Source organism: Chiloscyllium plagiosum, unplaced genomic scaffold (assembly GCF_037043375.1).
Source record: "Chiloscyllium plagiosum isolate Xiang-an unplaced genomic scaffold, Cpla_swu_hap1 HiC_scaffold_37, whole genome shotgun sequence".
In the NCBI taxonomy this organism is placed as follows: Eukaryota; Metazoa; Chordata; class Chondrichthyes; order Orectolobiformes; family Hemiscylliidae; genus Chiloscyllium; species Chiloscyllium plagiosum.
This window is the reverse complement of record NW_028270175.1, coordinates 3,711,468-3,734,141: the sequence shown is the minus strand read 5'-3', so window position 1 is coordinate 3,734,141 and position 22,674 is coordinate 3,711,468. Positions and strand designations below refer to the sequence as shown.

At 44.2% G+C, this 22,674-nt stretch overlaps 1 protein-coding gene across 5 annotated transcripts in view; it reads right to left on the bottom strand.

The window, feature by feature from the left end:
• LOC122540462 (NAD kinase-like) overlaps positions 1-22,674 on the bottom strand; it is a 103,867-nt gene that overhangs the window by 16,631 nt on the left and 64,562 nt on the right. For 3 of the 5 annotated variants that reach the window (XM_087980222.1, XM_087980221.1, XM_043676301.2), the window contains 2 exons: positions 2,244-2,373; positions 1,936-2,041 (listed from right to left, as the gene is read on the bottom strand). In XM_087980222.1, the coding sequence (XP_087836348.1) occupies positions 1,936-2,041; positions 2,244-2,373 (236 nt within the window). Of the gene's footprint in view, positions 1-1,935; positions 2,042-2,243; positions 2,374-11,129; positions 11,397-16,793; positions 16,999-22,674 lie in introns of those variants that run through there. The other 2 variants (XM_043676304.2, XM_043676305.2) reach the window with 2 other exon arrangements.

Genomic DNA, 22,674 nt, shown 5'->3' with positions numbered 1-22,674 from the left:
GTTAAGTTTTGATATATGGCGACTATGAGAAGCATAGTTTCGTTTGAAGGAGGGAACAGTGATCTGAAACAGGTCCCTACTCAACTCCATATAATGCTCATTCAATATGACACAAGATGCAGAGGGCAGCTTGGGAAGCACCACATCCCACAGACAATGTGGGGCTCCTTTCAGTGTGTACCGTACTGCAGTGCAAAAGGTTATAACTTTTCTAACTCTATTTTTAAAAACATTCATATATGGCATGAGGGTGTGGCTGCCTGGGTCAGGATTTATTGTGCATCCCTAAAAATGAACAGTTAGCCACATTGCTGTGGGTCTGGAGTCAGGTGTAGGCCAGACCAGGTAAGGACAGCAGATTTCCTTCCCTAAAGGACATTAAATACCAGAAACCTTGTGTAATTATTAAGCATTGTTCAACTATGGTCAAATCTATTTATTTTGGAGATGCTGGATGAGACGTTATAACAAGGTGATGTCGGCTGTCTCATGGAGGTATGACATCTTATGTTATTATATAGAAGTAGACTGGTTCTCCTGAATGCCCAGCCAATATTTATCTCTCAGACAACATCACCAAACAGATTTCCTGATTATCACCATATGCCTATTTGTGGAATTTTGCTGTGTACAAATTAGTTGTCCTGTTTGCTACGTTATGATAGTGACAACATTTCAAAAGATTTCCAAGAGCTATAAAGCACTTTGGGACACCTTATGGTTATAAAATATTGCTGTGAAAGTCAGTTTTTCTTTTTGACTAACTGACACGTCAGGATGTTGGTAAACATTACTACTTTATGGTCAGTGTGAAAGGAGAACTTGGGTAATACAACTCACGGCGCTTGGACCTTGTGTAGCTGTATGAACATTCAAAACCCAACGTTCATTTCAAAGGCTTTGGAACAAATAGAACGTTTTGTGAACCTTTCTTAAATCTTCCTCAGCACGGACAGACAACACATTTAGGGATTGAAAGTCCATGTGTGACTTTTAGATAGGAATATACAAGCAGTATGCCCCATCTAAAAGTACTCTGATCATAGAATAATTATCAAAATTAAAGTTATTCATGCAGAGGGATCCTAACATCTCGGACACTGCAGTGTCCAGTTGTTTCATTAGGAACCCTATGGTTTCTGGCTCCACTACACTAGCGCTATAAGTTTACTTTACACATGAGTCCCGCTGTATTTGAAGGTAATCTTCAGGACAGATCATCTTAGAATAACCTATCACTGAATGTGAACTGCTTTTTTTTCAACTTTATTCTTCTAGTTTTGAGTAATAATCTGGGTTAACTCCTTTGGTACCAGTCTTTATCCAACACACACATCAATGACAGCAGCGTTCAAACATTTCCGTTCAATATTGAGCAGCACATTCGCACATCTCTCTGCCCTAACAGTGGCCAACTGTGGAGCTGACCCAGAGCTGAGCTCTTTTCTGGACTGCCTATAGTGTTACAGCTTCTTGGCAACAGGAACAGGGCATGATATTCAAAATGTGATCTCCCACGAAAATGGGAGAATTTAAATCATTGATGCCCCTGCACCTTTGATTACCCTGCACAGGGGCAACTCTTATAGCTTGGGATCAAAATGCTGATGAGTACAATTTTAAAGGGACTAAATTTGAAGAAGTTGAAGCAGGACATCTTCAAGTAGAGTTTACAGCTCAAAATAAAAGGGAAGAGTCCTCAAGTTAGAAGCTAGAATGGGATGCTGCCTATTGACTGTGGTCAAAATGCTAAAACAGCATCGAACTAAACTTCCCAGCAGTGGGTATTCAGGGGACAAAGCAGCTGAACCAGGAAAGGAGAGATTGTTATCTGGGCATCACTGAAGATTGTAAAACAAGATTGCAAAATAATGTTTGCCAAAAATAATCTTGCAAATTGGTAAAATAATGCTTTGAAAATTGCAATGCCTTTACCTTCTCTAAAAGTGCACAGTTTCTTTAGTGGTCCAAAGCTCTCATCATTTGCAATGGTGGGGTCTTCAAGTACTTTTTTCTCTACGTAAACAATCATATCTTTCTCCTAAACATGAATAAAATAGAAATGGCAGATTGAGGATCACAGTTCCCCCGGAGTCCGGCCAAAACACCGATTGACTGTTTTTAGGTGATTTCATAACATCACCAACATTAATTAATGACTAGTTGAACAAACTCCGATACATAATCCAGGGTATTCCTAGCATATCGCAGAGTGAATATTTCTTGTCACTGGCACACATTACCTCCATGAGGAAGATGCAAAGATCCTTAAATGGTTGAAGGAGACGATCATCTTGGATCTTTTTAATGACTAGGATACTTGTCGGAGGCTTACTCCAGGTTAGCCGTTGACTGGCTGGATCCTGAATGTGCCTGCAATGAAACAGTGTGGTTTTGGTTTGTGCTATTTAGCTCAAAGTCATTATCAGGCAACTTGATTTAAGAAACAGAAGGTAAGCTGTGATAAACGGGGCACATTTCAAAAACAGATCATCAATTCTGGGTCATTCACTGCATCCACTACCCAAATGGTAACCCAGAACCCTGGAGGTACCTTCAACTCGTTCACTGGCACTGGATCAAAATCCCAGCATTCCCTCCCCAGCAGCACTGCTGTTGTACTCACACTAAATGGACCGCTGCTCACCCCCAACTTCTCCAGGACAGTTAGGGAGGAACAATAAATGCATGCCCAGCCACTGATGCCCATATCCTGTGAATGAGTAAAAAGACTGCAAATCTGTGGTGTCTTCCCAAATGGGACCTTTCTACATATGAGGAGAGAGTGAGGACTGCAGGTGCTGAAGATCAGAGTCGAGGGTGTGGTGCTGGAAAAGCACAGCAGGTCAGGCAGCATCCAAGGAGCAAGAGAGACAATGTTTCGGGCAAAAACCCTTCATCAGGAATGTTGGGGGGGGTGGGCCCAAGCGGGCTGAGAGATAATTGGGTCAGGGGGTGGGGCTGGGGGAAGATAGCTGGGAATGTGATAGGTAGATGAAGGTTGGGGGGGGGTGAAAGTGATAGGTCAGAGTGGAGGGTGGAGCGGATAGGTGGGAAGGAAGATGGACAGGTAGGACACCAAGAGGGCGGTGCCAACTTGGATGGTTGGATCTGGAGTAAGGTGGGGGGAGGGGCTACCTTTCCTCCAGTCCACCCCCCTCCCATTTATCTCTGAGCCCCCTTGGCCACTCCCCCCTCCCCACCCTGCAACATTCCTAATGAAGTGCTTATGCTTGAAATGTCGACTGTCCTGCTTTTCAGATGCTGCCTGACTGGCTGTGCTTTTCCAGCACCATACTTTATCGATGCATAGTGTTGTTACTTGCTCCAAACATAACCCCCCTGCCCTCTCAATTCCTTGTGCTGATTTTGCCCAATATGACAGCTGCTGATCAATATCAGGTGTATTTTATTAGAATTCCACGCAAATTCATATCTCAGTACATTCAACATAAATGACCGACAGACTGAGTGATACTGGGTGTCCATAAGTCCGGACTGTCAGTATTCACACAATCAGCACCAGTGAGGATACGTACAGGATGCTGAACAATATATCCCAATGAGAAACAGTGTGGCACCGTACTAATATCCCTATCTTTGGCCCAAAAGACCCGGCATCAAGTTCCAGCTTCTCCAGAGGTGTGCAATAACATCTCTGACCAGATGGATTAAAGTTATCTGTGACCTGCCCTAAGACTACACACCTTCAGGTCCCAGACAATTCTGAGTTTTAACACAATTTCACTTTCACCACATCATCTCCAATCATTCTGGGTGATATCAAACGAATACCTCAAAAATAGCTGGTGCCAAATGTTAAAGTCTGAGTGCTGGGATTGCTGAAACTTTAATATGATCACCAGAAATGTTTAATAGAATTAAGGTATTGTTATCGAACTCCTGGTATCAGACACCTCTCCGAGAACAGGTGCATATCTCTCCTTCAGGGCCTGATCACCTGTTGGAATGCTCTGTTACATGATCGGATGGATTACAAGGACACAGCTGTCGCACTGTGCAATGGTGTCACAGTGCACCAAGTCCTCACCAAGAAAGCTGCTGTTTAATCAGGTCAGTGTTTTACCGTTCCCTTGTCAGGCAACTTTGTGAATTGGAAAGCATTTCCCTCAGAGCGTTCACAGCAGACCTGTTTCAGGGCGAAGCAAACAGGAATCTGCTCTGTACGTCCAACCTGCAGCCAAGACAATAGACAATAGACAATAGGTGCAGGAGTAGGCCATTCAGCCCTTCGAGCCTGCACCGCCATTCAATATGATCATGGCTGATCATTCCTAATCAGTATCCTGTTCCTGCCTTATCTCCATAATCCTTGATTCCACTACCTTTGAGAGCTCTATCCAACTCTTTCTTAAATCTTTCTTGAATCTTGTCACAATTTGAAAGATTGTTGCTGTTGAGGCAAAACAAAAGGATGTGGCGTTCAGGGTTACGTCACTAGATAATGGAGACAATGAAGGCAGCAAAACCAAAAGACATCTTTCAGTGAAGTGGATCCTTTTCATCAATAGATCAGGATCAAAGTGTTGTGCCCTTATTAAACAATGGAAAGCAGAATTGGAAAACATAGCTGCTGATACGAGATACAACTGGGACACCCAGATTTTAGTCACATTATCAAAACAAAGGCTGGTTTTTTTTGAAAAAGAGATTAAAGCTCTTGGCAAAGTGTTGGAACAATCACAATTGCATATGAATCAAATTCTTCTCTCGAAACACTCCCTCTGCCCAGGAATCAAAAGCTGAATATCGCCTTCTCTTCCTCGCTTGGGTCAGCTCCTCTCAAAGTCAGATACTGACTGATATTTGTTGCTGTGGCTTGCCTGCTTTATCCAGCAGCATAAAATGGCAGCTTTTATACAAACTACATTTGTGAATACCTCTCACAGGATTGGTCAATGAGGCTAGTCATGTTGAAAAATAATTTGCCGACGGATGCAAGAACTGCAAAGTCACAATGTTCCTTCTCAGCGACAGAAACTATTTTTATTAAACCTAAGAATTACTTGGAGTTTGGTAAACATCCCAGCAATCAGGCAGTGGTCACGCTGGGCAGGCATTGGGCTGGAAGCCATTGTAAAGCAGACCCAACAAAGTACAAACACTTGACTCAAAAGACGGTACCTCTGACAACACAGCACTCCCTTCGCCCAAACTGAATGACAGCTGTGTGTTTATCAAACTGTTAGTATTTAATTGGCTTGGTCAGGGCAGTTTCTTTTGCTGAGACTCGTCAAAGAAGAATCAGGCGTGACTTTGCAATTCTGGAGAAACAGACAAGAGAACAAGCTCAAGACAAAAGGTGCAGCCGCAGGATCAGGTCACCCTCAACAACTGGAAGGCCAGAGCAACAAGAAATCATATCTTGGAGGCAGTAGGGAGTGTAGATGCTGGAAGTCAGAGCCAATAGATGGGAGGCTGGAAAAACACAGCAGGTCAGACAGCATCAGAGGAGCAGGATTTCAGGCCAAAACACTGACTTTTCTGCCCCTCAGCTGCTGTCTGACTTGCTGTGCTTTTCCAGCCTCACATCTATTGCCCCAGGAAATTATACCTGACTGAACATGGGACCACAACTTCTCTCTCCACACGCGGAAAGACACATGGAAAGGAGAATTATCATCTTGAGTCTTGAAATGTTAACTGTTTTTCTCTCTCCACAGAAGCTGCCAGGTCTGTTGAGTTTCTCCAGTATTCTCTGTGTTTCTTATGATTTTGTATCAGGAATAGTCCATTCAGCCCCTTGAACCTACTCCCCATTTAATAAGATCACCGCTGATCGGACTGTAACCTCAAAACCACATTCCTACCTACTGCTGATAACGTTTTACCTGCTTACTTAACAAGAACTTATCTACCTCTGCCTTAAAAAGATCCAAGTAATCTGGGCAGCACAGTGGTTAGCCACACTGCTGCCAGGGACCCGGGTTCGATTCCTGCCTCGGGCGACTGTCTGTGTGGAGTTTGCACGTTCTCCCCGTGCCTGCGTGGGTTTCCTCCCACAGGTCAAAGATGAGCAAGTTAGGGTGGACTGGCTATGCTAAACTACCCATAGTGTCCGGGAACATGTAGGTTAGGTGCATTAGCCATGGGGAATGCAGAGTGACAGGGTAGGAGTCTGGGAGGGTTGGTGCGGCCTTGCTGGGCCAAATGGCTTGTTTCCATACTGTGGGGATTCTATTCTAGAAGAATTAAATTCGCTTCCCCACCCTTTGGGGAAGACAGTTCCAAAGATTGTCAACCTCAGAGAAGGTTTTACAAATCTCCATTTTAACTGAATGGCCTCGCAGTTTTAAAAACGACGCCTTGTTCTAGATTCTCCCACAAGAGGAAGCACCTGCTCAAGACCCTCTGGGTTTCACATCAATCAAGTCAGCTCCTGCTTTTCTAAACTCCACTGGATACATGTTCAGTTTTCCCTCCTTAGATAACCCTCTCATTCCATGTATTACTCTGGATGTGGAGGAGCTGGTGTTGGACTGGGGTGGACAAAGTCAGACATCACATGACACCAGGTCATAGTCCAACAGGTTTCTTTGAAATCACAAGCTTTCGGAGCGCTGCTCCTTCATTGGCTGAACTTATTATTCTGGTAAACCTTCTCTGAACTGCCTGGAATGCTTCCTTAAAGGGGGAACCCAATACCTTACACGGTACACTAGATTGACTGATTTAAGAGGGACCTGAGGGGTAACTTTTCCACACAGTGGGTGGTGTGTGTATGGAATGCCAGGGGAAGTGGTGGAGGCTGGTACAATTACAACATTGAAAATCACCTGGATGGGTATATGAATAGGAAGGGTTTAAATGCTGGCAAATGGGACTAGATTAATTCAGGATATCTGGCTAGCATGGATGAGTTGGACCAAAGGGTCTGTTTCTATGCTGTACATCTCTGTGCCTATGACCAGTGGCCCTGTATAACTGAAGCATAATGCTTGTACTCCTATTCTCTTGCAATAAGTAATAACAGTCTACTCGTTTTACTAATTACTTGCTGTACATGCAGTCTATCTTTTTGTGATTAAGACATAAGGTTACTAGCCTCTAACTGTGCAGCACTCCCTCAGTATCGAACACAGAACTATCCGACCCACAGACGAGAAGGTGAGCTCGAGTCACAGTTGACACCAGTAAACATGGAGTTAAATTTCTCTTGTTGATGTGTACCTCATTAAGACGATCTTCTGTAAATGTTACAACAAAATTAATGCTGGAAATTGTAAACTTGGATAAACAAACACTGATTTATGGATTTTGATAAGTTACCTCTGATGCAATTAAACTTTTGGTAACCTTTTTGAGAAACAATGCATTGTGCAAACAGAGCTCTGATTGATGCAGTAGAGTCAAATATATTGAGTACATCGAGGGTGCAGACTCTTGGCTTTATCTAACAGCAGGTAATCAGCTGCGCTGGAGGTCTGCTCAAAAGGTTTGCTTCTAAAATTCTAAGTGAACAACTCCTGATACACGATCAGCCAAAATTATTCTGTCAGGTTTAAACCAGAGTTTAGTTTCTTTGAATTCAAATCTGTTGCTCGCCCCAGGTATAGAAAATGGATTACCTTGCACTGGGTCCAGTATCACACAACACCAAGGAATTAAATTGAAATACTCGACTCATCCTAAATGGGACCTCTCCAGCCTCCTTACCACAATGCTACACGGAGTTTCACACACAAAACAAGAGCAGAAATAGGCCTGCTTCCCCCATTCAACATGATCATGGACCATCATCCAATTCAGCCCCCAGTTCCCACTTTCTCCCTGAACCCTTCAGAAAGTATATACATTTGTTGTCCTCTTTGAAATAAAACCAACAAATTTCTGATTGCTTTTTGGTTGCATATAAAATCAAGGAGAAAAGATAATATTTGGATAAGTTGACAACAACCAGCAAGCAATCTCAAAAACAATACATTCTGAGCAAGTTAGCAAGAGCAATAGGGGCACTTTCTGATTGATGAAGAAACTCAGCAGGTCTTTGGAGAGAGAAACAGAGTTAACGTTTCAGGGTCCAATGACCCTTGTTCAGAACTTCGGAAGTCCTCCACAGATGCTGCCCCACCAGTTGAGTTCCTCCAACAGTGTGTGTTTCTGGATCATTTGTTGACAGAGATGTTTTCAGCTGTGACTCGACAAAGCCAAGTACCTTCTCTTCATCACCATTTAACTGTAGATGCACGGGAGCCTGCCTCCTGGGGCACCGCAGTATCGAAGAATTTCTCAGTCACGTCTTTCTGAGCAGTAACCGTTCACTCACCCTCTTGTGCTGGTGACCTCCATTATCCATCATCTGTGGTGATGGTTTCAAAGATTCCATCTTTTAAGACTGTGGTCTCCCACACCTTCCTTCCTCATAGCTAGGAGCTATTTTTGATTGTTGACCTTACATCTGGTCTAGTGCCAGTGAGTCCAAAATGACATTCTCCAAGCTGTGGGGGAGCCTTACTTTTCAAACTGTTCACCCAATGGAGAATGTGAAACTTAAAATGAAAACCAAAGTTAGGATGCAGAACAGGAAGGGTGCGCCTGAAAGAGAAACTGCGACAGTGGGAAGTGACTGTGCTCTGTGGCGCTACCTCAATTTTGCGTAAATTCTTACACCGAGCTACAGTTTCCCTTTTAAACATAATGCAATTTTCCTTGAAATGACCTACACTGAAGTTAATCAATTGCATATTCTGTTCTTGTACACTCACTGCTCTGTACAATCAGAAACAAAAATAGGAATTGATGGAGAACTGAGCAGGTCTGGCAGCATCTGTGGAGAGAAAGCAGAGTTAACGTCGCAGGTCCAGGGACCCTTCCTCAGAAATGGAGAACTGCAGTTTTGAAGAAGGTTCACTGCACCCGAAATGTTATCTCTGATTTCTCTCCACAGATGCTGCCAGACCTGTGGAGTTTTTCCAGCAATTTCTGTTTTTGTTTCTGATTTTCGACATCTGTAGTTCTTTCAGTTTTTTGCTCTGTACAATGTTGCCCTTAGCACTTAAGCAAACACAATGATTACGGAATCAGTAATTAAGTGCAAGAGGGCATTCGGCTCAGGAAGTCAGCTCTACTTGTTACGTACACTGATCTCATTCCCCTTAATATTACTTTTCACAAATAATCTTTCAATTCTTAAACTTCATCACCAGTTATTGCCAGGTTCTAATAATCCTGCATGAAAAATTTTAACTGTCCCTTCCTAGTTAACCAATAGCAGCAATTAGTCCATTCCCCATGACAGACATTTACTAATGGACGATAAATACTTTTACACTATTTGGACTCAACATCTTTCGGATTCTATTCAGAATTAGAATAGCCTTTATTGTCATGTGCACATGAATGAGTGCATCAAAAGTTTGAAATGTCACCATCTTAGGTACCATCTTTGGCACCAACATTGGCGCCATCTTAGGTACAGGATACCTAGGTACAGACTTGTACAGAGAATCATAAATAAAGTTCAGCATTAGAACAAAGAGTACAGAAGTGTTTTGAAAAGCCCTCCGTTTTTAGTCTGTTAGATTGCCCCTTAATTGTTCGGTCTGGTGAAAGGTTCCAATGATTTAGGTTTTGGATCTTCTGCCTGCTATGGTATCAGAATTTGGTTTTGAATAATCTTGAACCTTTTCAATGGCTCTACCATTGTTTTTGGGATGGGCTGCCCAGTGACGAATATCCGTCCTTTCCTGATCTATTCAATACTCCTTCACAAAACACCATTTTCATTGTCTTGTCTCTCAGCATTACACAATTACTCAAGACCTAATTATCTGATTTCAAACATCTCTCTGTGTATCCTATGTCAAATGGAGAGAATTATGTATGATTTCCACCACAAGGAAGGATATTTTGACCCAACCTATGCTGGGATTTAATTTCACACGAGCCTGCTACACTCATTATCTTTCCCCGATCCTGCCCTGATCTCCTTGGATTCACTTCTCTCTCATGTATTTGAGGAGGATTGTGACATACATCAGCATTTCCATTAAACCACTCCATCTAGTAGGGAGCCTAACATTCTCACTTTGTGCAAATGGTTCCTAAATTAATTATTTCGTATTTCACACTGACTCTCCTTTGCTCACAACTCACTAACTCATTGAACCAAATGTAGCATTTTAAAAGACACAGATTTTTGGTTTAATTTGCACATGATGTGGATGATGTTCGCTAGAACAGCATATATTATCCTTCACTAATCACCCTGGAGAATAGTGAGCTGTCTTCTAGAACATTCCATGTAGGTTGACACATATTTTGGTCCAGCATTAGTAAGGAAATAACGAGGTATCAGGTCACCCCCGAACTTTCCAAAGTGAGCCGGAATTTCCTCAAAATTTCCTGATCAACGAATCCTTGAAAAACCGTTTTCTCCAGAGGATTGATAAATCTTTTTTGCAACATAACAACTAGAATTGCACACAACTGCACTCAAAGGTTCAATCACATTTCAACTTAAATGTAATATTTACACTTAATAAACTGATTATTTTGCTTATACTTTTCTGGCTTTATCTCCCCACTTGCCCCTGGATGGGGGCAGCTCCAACAACTCTCAAGAAGCCCGACACCAACCAGGACAAAGCAGGCCCGCTTGACTGGCGCCACATCCACTCCCTCCACCACAGGAACTCAGTATCCTGCTGCTACTCATCTGCGAGATGTACTGCAGAAATTCACCAAAGATCCAGGATAATACCTTCCAAACCCACATCCACTTCCATCAAGAAGGACACTTCAAGAAGTCGACACCATCCAGGACAAAATAGCCCATTTGGACTGAGTTGAGGAGGGACTTTGTTCACCAAAGGGTTGTGAATCTGTGGAATGCCCTGCCCAGTGAAGCAGTTGAGGATATCCCAATGAATGTTTTTAAGGCAAAGACAGATAGATTTTTGAACAGTAAAGGGATTAAGGGATACGGTGAGAGGGCGGGTAAGTAAGGCTGAGGCCATGAAAAGATCAGCCATGGTCTTATTGAACGGGGGAGCAGGCTCGATGGGCCAGATGGCCTACTCCTGCTCCTAGTCCTTATGTTCTTACGACCAGTGCTCCAACACTATTCACACTAATAACTGGATGCTTGCGACTCTGAAATTTCCTACCCAGTTTCTCTGAACACCTTTGGCTGTAATCCATTTATCCAGATCCTGGCTTGGTCTTCCTCAAGTTTGCCTAGTCTCTCCTTCCTTTCCATTTTAACTGTTGGAATATTTATCTCGTTTTTCTTGCTGATGTTATTTCCTCTCTGGTAACCTCTTCAGTGAAAATTGAGGCAAAATAACTATCCATTATCTTCCAATAGAATTTCATTGGTCCAACACTGCAGATCCCAATCTCATGGGATGTAACTTTTGATCATAATTTTGACTCTGGGTGGGTGAGAAAATAAATATAGTGAGATGATTGTTAAGCAGTAAAATGGAAGATGAAACTTCAGTTAAAATCAACTTCACCATAAATTCAAGCACAGATCACGGTATCAGGACTGGCAAAGCCTATTCTCAGTTGACCTAAATCCAACTGATCAGGCTGCAGCTTTGTTTTAAAACTTTAGGGTTGGAGTTTTCAAGGAAATAAAGGAAAAGAAAAATTTGCAATGATATAGAGGCATAGATAGATTCGATAGCCAGAGACTATTTCCCAGGGCAGAAATGGCAACACGAGGGGTCATAGTTTTAGCTGGTTGGAGGAAAGTATAGAGGGGATGTCAGAGGCGGGTTCTTTACACAGAGAGTTGTGAGAGCATGGAATGCGTTGCCTGCAGCAGTTGTGGAAGCAAAGTTATTGGGGACACTTAAGAGACTGCTGGACGTGCATATGGTCACAGAAATTTGAGGGTGCATACATGTTGTGCAATGGTCAGCACAACATCATGGGCTGAAGGGCCAGTTCTGTGCTGTACTGTTATATGTCTATGATCTATATCACACCTTTACACGCTAAAGATGTTGGAAAGCATTTCACAACAAACACACTGTTTTAGTGTTTAGCTCCTGTTTATAATTCGTGGAAACGTGAACAATTCACAGATGGTAAATTCTCCAAAAACATACAATGAGGTAAACAATTTAATAATCTATTTCTGCTGCATCTCCGACAGTGTGGGGCTCCCTTGGTGTTGACCCTCTGACAGTGCCTGGTCCCTCAGCACTGACCCTGTCATGGCCGTTGATGTTACCTGCTCAGGTTTCTGAAGTTGATCCAGAGGTGAAAGGGCACTTGACAGTGAAGTACGATGAAGCTCAGGGTCAACAGTATTGTACACAGCACAGAGGTTCCTCACCACACTGACAACTCCAGCAGCAAAACACACCATCAGCAGGAGCAGATACATGGGAACTAGATCTGAAAGACCCATTCCAAGAAACACATCATCCAAACCCACAAATACATCACCGGGTCCAAATCCTGGATCTCCCTCTCTAATGGTCGGACCCCTGTGCAGTGGTTCAAGGCAGGAGCACCCAGACTGTACACATTCACATCACAAAAACATACTGAAACTCTCTATCTTACAAATCTAAAACCTCACTGGCTGCTTGCTTTGCTGCTAATGTGACTGACAACTGAGGAAGATGTGAAACATGTGGCTCTGTCAGTACATGGAATGTCACCTGGTCTGGAGGGGGAGGGGAGGCAAAGACCAAGGAACTGAGTTAGCAAGACATTAAGGAGCAACTGCATGGGTGAGCCGCATTAGGGCTGCATTGAATGGGGAGAGCAGCCTTTGCTGATCCAGGTGAATGAAGCAGCAGATATCACTCCTGTAGCCAATTGTGAATGGACTCAAGATTCAATACTGACAATACCGCAAACTTTGTATGGCCTGCGGAGGTCACCTGATTGGGATGGACAGTCAGTTCATGCACGTAGCAACAAAAGGTTTGATTGATATTTGTAAAAGTTAACGTTTGTCTTTGAGTGTTTCTGTCTCAGTCTGAGATGTGATAACCAACACCTTGCTGAATGTGATAACTGTGAACCCAGCAACACTCACACCCCGTGGAGAATTACATAAGAGTTTACAATCACAAAATCCAAAATCTTCATGTTGAACACCCAGGGCCTGAGGGGCTTCACACTGATCCCAATCCCTCGGTTCATTCACCTGAAAGGCTTTGCCCCGGTGGCCCTCAGCCGCCCATGCTCCATTACACCGTGTGCCTCAGTGCGTTGCCTGAGGCTATGGAATCTGCTGCTCAGTAACACACTGTCACTGATAGACAAACACACTATGGGCAGGCCAAAGAGCAGCTTCCACTAAGGTGATGGACCTTTAGCCAAAGCTGATGTTTAACTTCAATTACAACCTGGAGAAGGGATTACAGCACACAGTCCTGCTTTACAGAACTGCTCAGAACCTCCGCAGAAAAACACCCCACGGTCACCCCTGTTGGGAGGGCAGTATATGGAGGGGGATTTGAGGGGAGTGGGCTTGACAGGAAAGATTTCGCTCTGAACCAGCCAGGCTCCAGCTTGGTGCTGGGGCACAGATGGTGGCATTCGGCTCAAATGATGCTGACCATCTACTCCAGGAACATCCAACAGAATCCACCGACCCCTTTGCTCACAGGATATAACACATCAACCATAATCCAATCAGCAAAGGTGTTTTTCTGTTAAATGTTTCTAGCAGGGCAGGTGATACAGAACAGCCTTATTGTTTTGGGGTGCTCAGTGTCAATATGGTCAACGTAACAGTCAGACAGACGCTTAGCCTGTGTATACAGGATCTGTGCAATAACGTGCTGTAGCCACAAACAATGGCGGCAGTCAGGATGAAGCCAACGTCGAGTAGAGACCCCCCCTCTCCAACTACACCTTAGTCAACAGGTTTATACATCATCTCCCTAGAGACAGAGGGCATTATCAATTGGCAGATCAAATAGAAAATTATTCGGGTGATAGACAGTCAAACAAGTGGACCACAGCTCACCACTGCCTTCTTCAGGGGTAGCTGGGAGGAGCAGGAAATACTGGCCCAGCCAGTGACACCCACATCCCCCATGCCCCCTCACCCACACCTGTGACTGCCAAAGCGAACTCCCTCAGCTACAACACACACACACACACACACACACCCTGGTCTGTTATCTCTATCACGAACCCCAGCCCTGAACATTCACTCACTCCAGGTGCAAAGCAAACTATTGCTGAGAAGACTCAGGACACAGGATGAGAATACACAGCCCATTCAGTTCAGGTCATTACGTGGACAGCAATCCAGTTCCACCCTCATCTACCTCCATTCTCCTGGAAATATATTTTTCTGATGTGCCTCTCCAATTTCTTGCTGAAATTATTGATTACCTTGGGTTCCAGCAGCCTCACAGGTGACAGGTTCCTGTTCATTGCCACTCGCGTAACAAAGGCTTTCTTTCACATGCACTGCATTCCCTTTGCTGATCTACTCAGCTCCATCAGCAAAAAAAAATCAGTCAAACACAATCTGCCTTTTATAAACCCCAGTCAACTTCCTTGCATTAACCCAAAGCTCTCTGAGTGTTACTAACATTTGCCCTAATCATGTTTTCTAAAACTTTATCCATCACTTTATCCTAACTAACCCAGCCTGTCCTTACATCCTTCCACAACAAGGAGATCCCATTTATCACTCTCCAATCTGGATTGTTACCTCTTGATTTAGGGAAGATTGTGATAAACCTTCACTATCTCAACTTCCACTTCCTTCATGATCCTGAGACACAGGCATTAGACCAGGTGACCTAGCCACTTGGAGAATGACTAGGCTGACTAGGACATTGTGTTGACAAACTCTCATCCCAGCCCTCGCCTCGAACACTTCAGCTTCTACTGAGAAATTGCCTGTGGCAGTAGTAGATACTGACAGAAAGTACTCTAGCCTTGCCCTGTACCTCGATGGATGTATCACCTCCTTTATCCCCATTACATTACACCCTGCATCTTACTATTTACAAACTGACAGGAGATTTTATTTTTGAAGGGGTAACAGAGAGAGGGTAACACTGTTGATGAGGTGGAGCTTCTGGCACCTGGTCTGCCAAAAGGCTTTCAATACATCATCACACAACAAGCTTGTGAGGAGAAAAATTATGGGTCATGGAATAAGGGCGAGAGTAGCAACATGGATCCAAACCTGGCTGTGGGATGGGAAACACTTTAAATCTGTGCTCTCTGGTTTTTATGCTGCAATAGTTTCTCCCCAACCACTGTCCGTACTCCTCAGGAATTTGAAAGCTTTTGGGCTTGTCTAGGGCTGGAGGGAGGTTCCTGGTGGAATGCCCCAGGCGTTGGAATTGGGGTCTCTTGCTTTTCTGGAAATATGTAAATGACCAAGACTTTGCTGTGCAGGGGACAATTTCAAAATTTACGTACAACTCAAAACTTGGGAGAATCGTAAACTGTGAAGACAGTGTAGAACTACAGAATGACATGGACAAATTGGTGGAATGAGTGGACAAATGGCAGATGAGGTTCAATGTGGAAAAGTGTGAGGTGATACATTATGTGGAAAAGAACATGGAGAGACAGTACAAAATAAAGGGCAAAGTTCTGAAGGCTGCACAGGAGTGGAAAGACCTGGGTGTATCTGTACATGAGTCATTAAAAAGGTGCTGGAAGGACTGAGAGCTGTTAATGAAACATCCAATATTCGAAGTTTCATTGATAAGGGCATAGAGTGCATAACAGCAGAGTGTAAGGTTATAACAAATCTCTGAAGGACACTGATTAGACCCCAGCTGGAGTACTGTGCAGAGTTCTGGGCTCCACAGTTTAGGAAGGGTAGACAGATTTCAGGGATGAGAGCGTTGTTATGAAGAGGGATTGGGAATGGTGGGACCGTCTCCTTTGGAGAGAAGGGATTGGATAAAAGTTTTCAAAATCATGAGGAATATAGGCAGAGTGAACGGGGAGAAATTATTCCCGCCTGTGAAAGGATCAAGAACTAGAGGGCACTGATTTCAAGTGTTTTGTAAAAGAAACAAATGCTTTTTCACACAGAGGAGTGGTCAAGGTTGAGGACGTGGACTGTCTGGAAAAGTTGTGGGGCATTTTCAACTGAGACATTCAATCGGACATTGGATAAATAGAAACAATGTGCAGGGTTACAGAGAAAGGCAGGAGATTGACATCAAGTCAAAATACTGAGCAAGATAGTACTGACACAATGGAGGAATGTCCTCCTTCTGCCATTGTATTCTTAGACTTTGCCATTTTACTTACTCTTCACTCATCTTCTTAGGTCACTGAATTAATGTCGCTTTTAACCTGAATTCATCTGACATCCATCCATCATATAACACCTTTCTGCTTAATAGATCGTATTTACTATCTCCCTCAGGATCTGAGGGAATATTTTGGTTCTGTTGCTTTTCCCTCCAAACAGAACATACCAAGCCTGCACCTGATACATCACTTCCTTATAAATGCCCCCCAGTTTGGCCCCATTTTGCCTGGATGTGATGCTTTATCACTCCTCTGAAGTTAGCCCTCCCTCCGATGAGAAAATTCCTTTCCCAGACTGGAAGCGACGGGCTCAGTTTGCAATCTCTCACACTGCCGCAGCAGCAGCATTTACTATTGCTTGGCGAACACATTCTGTGACTAGTGAGCTCACACACCTGCTCAGATTTCAGGTGGTCAGCTCTCAAACAGGCAATTCCCCCTGACATTGATAACTTCTATGGAATCACATTTTTAAAACCAGAGCAGGATTATCCAGATAGACTGGCTAAAACAAACATCAAAAACATACTGCAGGAGGTCAAAACTATGACACTTACCATTTCCAAGAACTGCCATTTCGCATAGGACTGCTGATATTGCCTATAGAGTGTATGATTCTCATAGTCTCTCTCATCTGTCTGCTTCAGAACTGGAAATTACAATACCACCCGTACAAATAACAGCGTGTCCACAGCCTAGAGCACAATCCTTCATTTACCAGCTCTGGTCATAAACAAACAGTCCCCTGTCAAACAGCTCCTCTAATGCAACTGGCATGTCCGCAGAATAAGAGGGTCAGAAATTACGTTAAAAATTAAACCACTCAGCTGAGGAGGTGGAGCTGGTTGTTTCAGTCAGATGGTACCAGACAGCAAGCTTCAGGGGCGGGATTCCACCCGGAACAAAAGGGAAGCAGGAAATATTTTCACCCAACCTCTTACAGTCCAACAGCAGAAAGGTAGGTGAAGGAAATCACAGGCTCAGAGCAAACCAGCTCCGAATTAAACCAGCACATTGTTCGCCAGCATAAAGTTTAATCACTGGCACAGGAGTCTGTGAACACAAAACCAACAAGAGACAGCAACTAGGTAGCTCAGGCATCAGGATAAGAAAGTGCAGCATTAGCCCAGTTACCAGTCTCAATTAACCTCCGGTAGGCGAAAGAGAGAGAGAGACACACACAGGGAGGACATTCCCCAAATCGTTGTGCAAGTGCCAAGGAACACAAACAGAACAGCCCGCCGTCAGTTATGGGCTGGATCCGAGTGAGAAACTTCCTGTGATCAGGAGTTTTGAAATGATCCTTGAAAGTGAAACATCGGTTTGAAAAACACATAAAACTCAAATTCAAAACAAACCAAGAGGTGGGAAGAGGCAGGGAGAAAGTGAGGGAAGAGGGCTGAGCAGACGTGGAAAAGGGTAAAATCTCCTGACCCTGACAGCTACAGGTGCTCCGCACGGAGGCGCTGAGGGCTACAGGCGCTCCGCACAGAGGCGCAGACAGCTACAGACGCTCTACACTGAGGCGCCAAGGGCTACAGGGGCTCTGCACAGAGGCGCAGACAGCTACAGACGCTCTACACGGAGGCGCTGAGGGCTACAGGCGCTCCGCACGGAGGCGCAGACAGCTACAGACGCTCTACACGGAGGCGCTGAGGGCTACAGGCGCTCCGCACGGAGGTGCAGACAGCTACAGACGCTCTACACGGAGGCGCTGAGGGCTACAGACACTCCGCACGGAGGCGCCAAGGGCTACAGGTGCTCCGCACGGAGGCGCAGACAGCTACAGGCACTCTGCACGGAGGCGCCAAGGGCTACAGGCACTCTGCACGGAGGCGCCAAGGGCTACAGACACTCCGCACAGAGTCGCAGACAGCTACAGGCACTCTGCACGGAGGCGCCAAGGGCTACAGGCACTCCACACGGAGGCGCCAAGGGCTACAGGCACTCCACACGGAGGCGCCAAGGGCTACAGACACTCCACATGGAGGCGCAGACAACTACAGGCGCTCCGCACGGAGTCGCAGACAGCTACAGGTGCTCCGCACGGAGGCGCCAAGGGCTACAGACACTCCGCACAGAGTCGCAGACAGCTACAGGCGCTCCGCACTGAGGCGCCAAGGGCTACAGGCACTCCGCACGGAGGTGCAGACAGCTACAGACACTCCACACGGAGGCACAGACAACTACAGGCGCTCCGTTCGGAGGCGCAGACAGCTACAGGTGCTCCGCACAGAGGCGCCAAGGGCTACAGGCGCTCCGCACGGAGGCGCAGACAGCTACGGGCGCTCCGCACAGCCGCCCACAGCTTAAAAGCACATGGCCCAAAAATATATACAATACAATACAACACATTGACAATACTGTGGCTTTAAGTGGTGTATTTTGTCCTGGTGTCTTTTCACAAAGAAAGGTTGACAGAGAGAGGTGACAAGCAGTCTATGCAGAAACCTCTCTTTGACAATTCTCCCCCTGGAGTAGAGTTGCTGAAGAGACTATCTATTTTACTGAACTTGCCTTTACCAAGGGTGTGTTTTTAGGATGTTACTGTATTGGAACATTAACTATTTGATAGTTAGATAATCGATTATTCTCTTATCTTTTCCAATAGAGTTGTTATTCCAATTTCTTCTTTTTGTTGTATTTTACCTATAGTAATACATTCCAGACACCCACCATGCTCTGGGTGAAAAACTTTCCCTGCAAATTTCCCCTAAACTTTCCCCCTCTCACCTTGAACCTGTGCCCTGAGAAAAAGCCTCTGACTTTCAGCCCTGTCTATGTCTCTCATACTTCTGTAAACCTCGATCAGATCCCCCACTCCAGCCTCTGTCTTTCTAGAGAAAACAACCCGAGTTTATCCAACCTCTCCTCGTAACTAAAATCCTCCAGACCAGGCAAGATCCTGGTAAACCATCTCTGCACCCTCCACAAAGCATCCACATCTTTCTGGTAGTGTGAGAACCAGAACTGCAAACCATATTCCAAATGCGGCCTAACTACAGTTTTATCCAGCTGTAACATAACTTGCCAACTGTTATATTCAATGCCTATGAAGGCAAGTGTGCTGTCTGCCTTTTTGGTCACCTTATCTACTTGTGTTGCCCCTCTCAGGGATCCTAAGAGTTCTGCCATTTATTGCATAATTCTATTATGTTTGGAATCAGGCAATAAAAATACTTTGATTAATCCAGACAAACACACAGGGAGCAAGTGATACAGAAAAATAATGCAAAGGCCAGAGTCACATGAGGAACAAAAACTTAAACATGAGATGCAGACAGGAACAAGAACAGGTTAAATACCTTCGGAGACAAAGGCAGGGTTTTGGAGTAATGGTCTCAGCAGCTTTGACAAAAGAGGGTATTCTGACACAAGAGATGCCTAGAGAAGGTGACAGACAACATCCTGAACCAAACACATTGGTTTAGTGTGTTTTACAAAGATCTCCTCTCGTTCTGTAAATGTCTAAGATTCAACAAGTAGACACTTTGAAAGGGAGCTGGAAGCTGGAGAATCAAATGTTTGGCAAAAGAAAAATAAGAGAGATTTCCATTAAAAACATCTGGCAAATCTCACTCGACTTGGTTAAACTGAAGTCAGTGACGAGGGAAGCCCAGGAAAAAGGAAAGTGAGACTTGTAATGTGGTCACACCAGACTTCAACTCCGGAATCTGCGAGGGAATCGGCGGGCTCTTGTGGTAGTATCCCTATCTCAGGTGCAAGAGGTGTGGCTCAAACCCTATCCTATCTGAACAGCTCAATTTAAATATCAACAAGACAAATCAGAGCAGTTCAGGTCATTTGGTAACCATGGGAACGGCCTCAACCGGCACCTTGGGTTCATGTCACGCTACAGGTCAGCCCATTGCACTATACACACACACACACTCTCAGACTTATACCCCTTTACACTCACATACACACACTCTCTCACAGACACTCATAACCTCCACACCCATCCCACACACCCACATGCACACATAAGTGTGTGGGGTGAATTTGTACTTGCAGAGTTACATTTTACTTTGCTCAAGAACTGCATGAATTCATGTAAGATTCTGTAAATCCGTTTTTTAGATTGGAATCAGTTTGACTGACCATTGTGCACAGACAGCCTCACAGGGAGCTGACACCTTCAATACATTATCTGGGCTGACATGACACCAATTGTTAAAATTCAACTGAGAATGAAACTTTTTTTTTAAAAATGTTTTGCGATTTACGTATGAAAGAACTGAAACCAACATGGTCATTCTAAAAAAAATGAGAGACTTAACAAACAATCCAGGTCTTTTTCAATATATAATTTCAGTTACATCACACTGTAAACTCTTGCTATAAATTCTGTGTCTTACAATCTTATTCTCCACAACCACCTGAGGAAGGAGCAGTGCTCTGAAAGCTAGTGCTTCCAAATAAACCTGTTGGACTATAACCTGGTGTCATGTTATTTTTAACTTTGTCCACCCAGGTCATTGGAGACTGACTTTTTTTCTCCTTCTGGGAATACAAACCAAATCCTGCAGCATAGGAGGTGGTGTGGACTGGCTTTCTAAGGCAGTTCCCTGAACAGTACAACTCCCTCTCTCTAGCCCCATGGTCCTGATCATCGCACCATTGTGTTTGTTTCCTTCCTTATGGAAAGGGATTGTTGTCTCCATTCGGCTTCCAGGCAGTAGATTCCAGACCATTAATACCATTGCGTAAAACTAAAATAACCAGCAATTATACAGCCTCCGTTTTCCAAACCCACTGCCATTATGTCAAAATCCATCCGGGTTTGATGAACTAATCCGGATGATACAATTAAATGATGCAAAGGATGATGAGAAGGTTGTAAATAACCTTAGACTGGTCACACAGAAAGAAAGATAAGCTTTGGATATTTGCCTCATTACAAAAAGGAGGTGAAACCCTTGGGTGGGGAGGGGTGGAATATCTGAACACCATCTGCAAGGAGGCAGCTTCAGCAAGATGCAGTCCAGGTCACGTTCCTGAAAACTGCTCTAAACTGCTAAAAGGAACAATATACAACCACACACCTTCGCTTGGCTGATTAACCTTCACTAATGCTGCAAGATTCTTTATCCATTTAACATATCTCAACTGAGCTGAGTGAGATACATCCTGGCTGACAGGAGTTAGTGTTGTGCGATCGCCTGAAGATTTCAAAGTTGAAATGTAGCCATTTGCAGAACCAGGCAGCTGCTTGTTGTAGGGTTTTACAGTTCTTCAAAAACCCAAAAGGCATTTGGTTTCTAATTCCAGTCACCTTCCAGCAAACTCAGCTTTCCTTACAGATAGTTACAAAACCATTTGTTTCTTTGTTATTTGTGGTTACACCTGACAGAACAGGGGACAAGAAACTCCTCATTGTGATTTTATTGTTGCACAGTAGTTTTTGAAATGTATTTCCTGGTGTTTAATTAGACATAATAAAAGCACACAAAACACACAAGGAAACACTAAGCACTTGCTTCAGACTTCCGCATCAGGGATAAAAGACTGAAACTACTTTGGACTAGTTTTCATTTCCTGAATCTATCTATTAAATCACTGCCAGCCAATTATTGAATTCCCACACCAGGATAAAGCTCGGTTGCTTCACATTCTTTTATTCCAGCGGAGAGGTTAGGAAGGTTCGGATGGTAATTCCCACCATGGCAAGTCCCTGATCTCAGATACTACGGGGGCACAGAGCAGTTACAAACCTGTTCCAGGTCAGAGGGAAAATCACAGGGACAGTACACACCTGCAGCCAGTCCATATCCCAGGAAGCCAAATCAAACTGAATAAGCAGAGCTGCGACACAGGCAAAACGTTGATCCAACCCCATCAAACTCTTAATTAGATTATAGCAATCTCATTTCCTCACATAACCTCGCTTTGCAACACTCCATCTTTTAGGGACCATGACAAGTATCAGGTGTTTTATCAGTTAACAACAAGGTTATGGAAAGTACGCAACTGTCTTGAAAAAAAACGGCAAGGTGCCAAGTGAGATTAGCAGATAACATTTAAAAAGAAAAATAAAACATTCGGTGAACACAGTAAGTGGTAAGCCAGGGAACAGGCTGGGCCTTTATGGACACCAAAAGGAAAATTAAGTTTTAAGTGAGCGTTTTGTTTTATCTTCATAAAGGAAATGTAAGGGTTAGACTAAAACAGGAAATGGAGGTACAGTCACAACAATAGCCAGGAGGGCATTCGAGAACAATTCATATCACTCAGGAAAGGGGAAGACACTGGGTCCAAGAGCAAAGTGCCTCAGTTACTTAAAGAAGCTCCAGGGACACTCTGCGCAATGTTTACTCTTGTACAAATACTTGAAAAAGGGAGGGGAGGGAAGAGAACGAGAGAGCGAGCGCGAGAGACAGAGAGCGCGAGTCAGAGCGCGCGAGACAGAGAGCACGAGACAGAGAGCACGAGACAGAG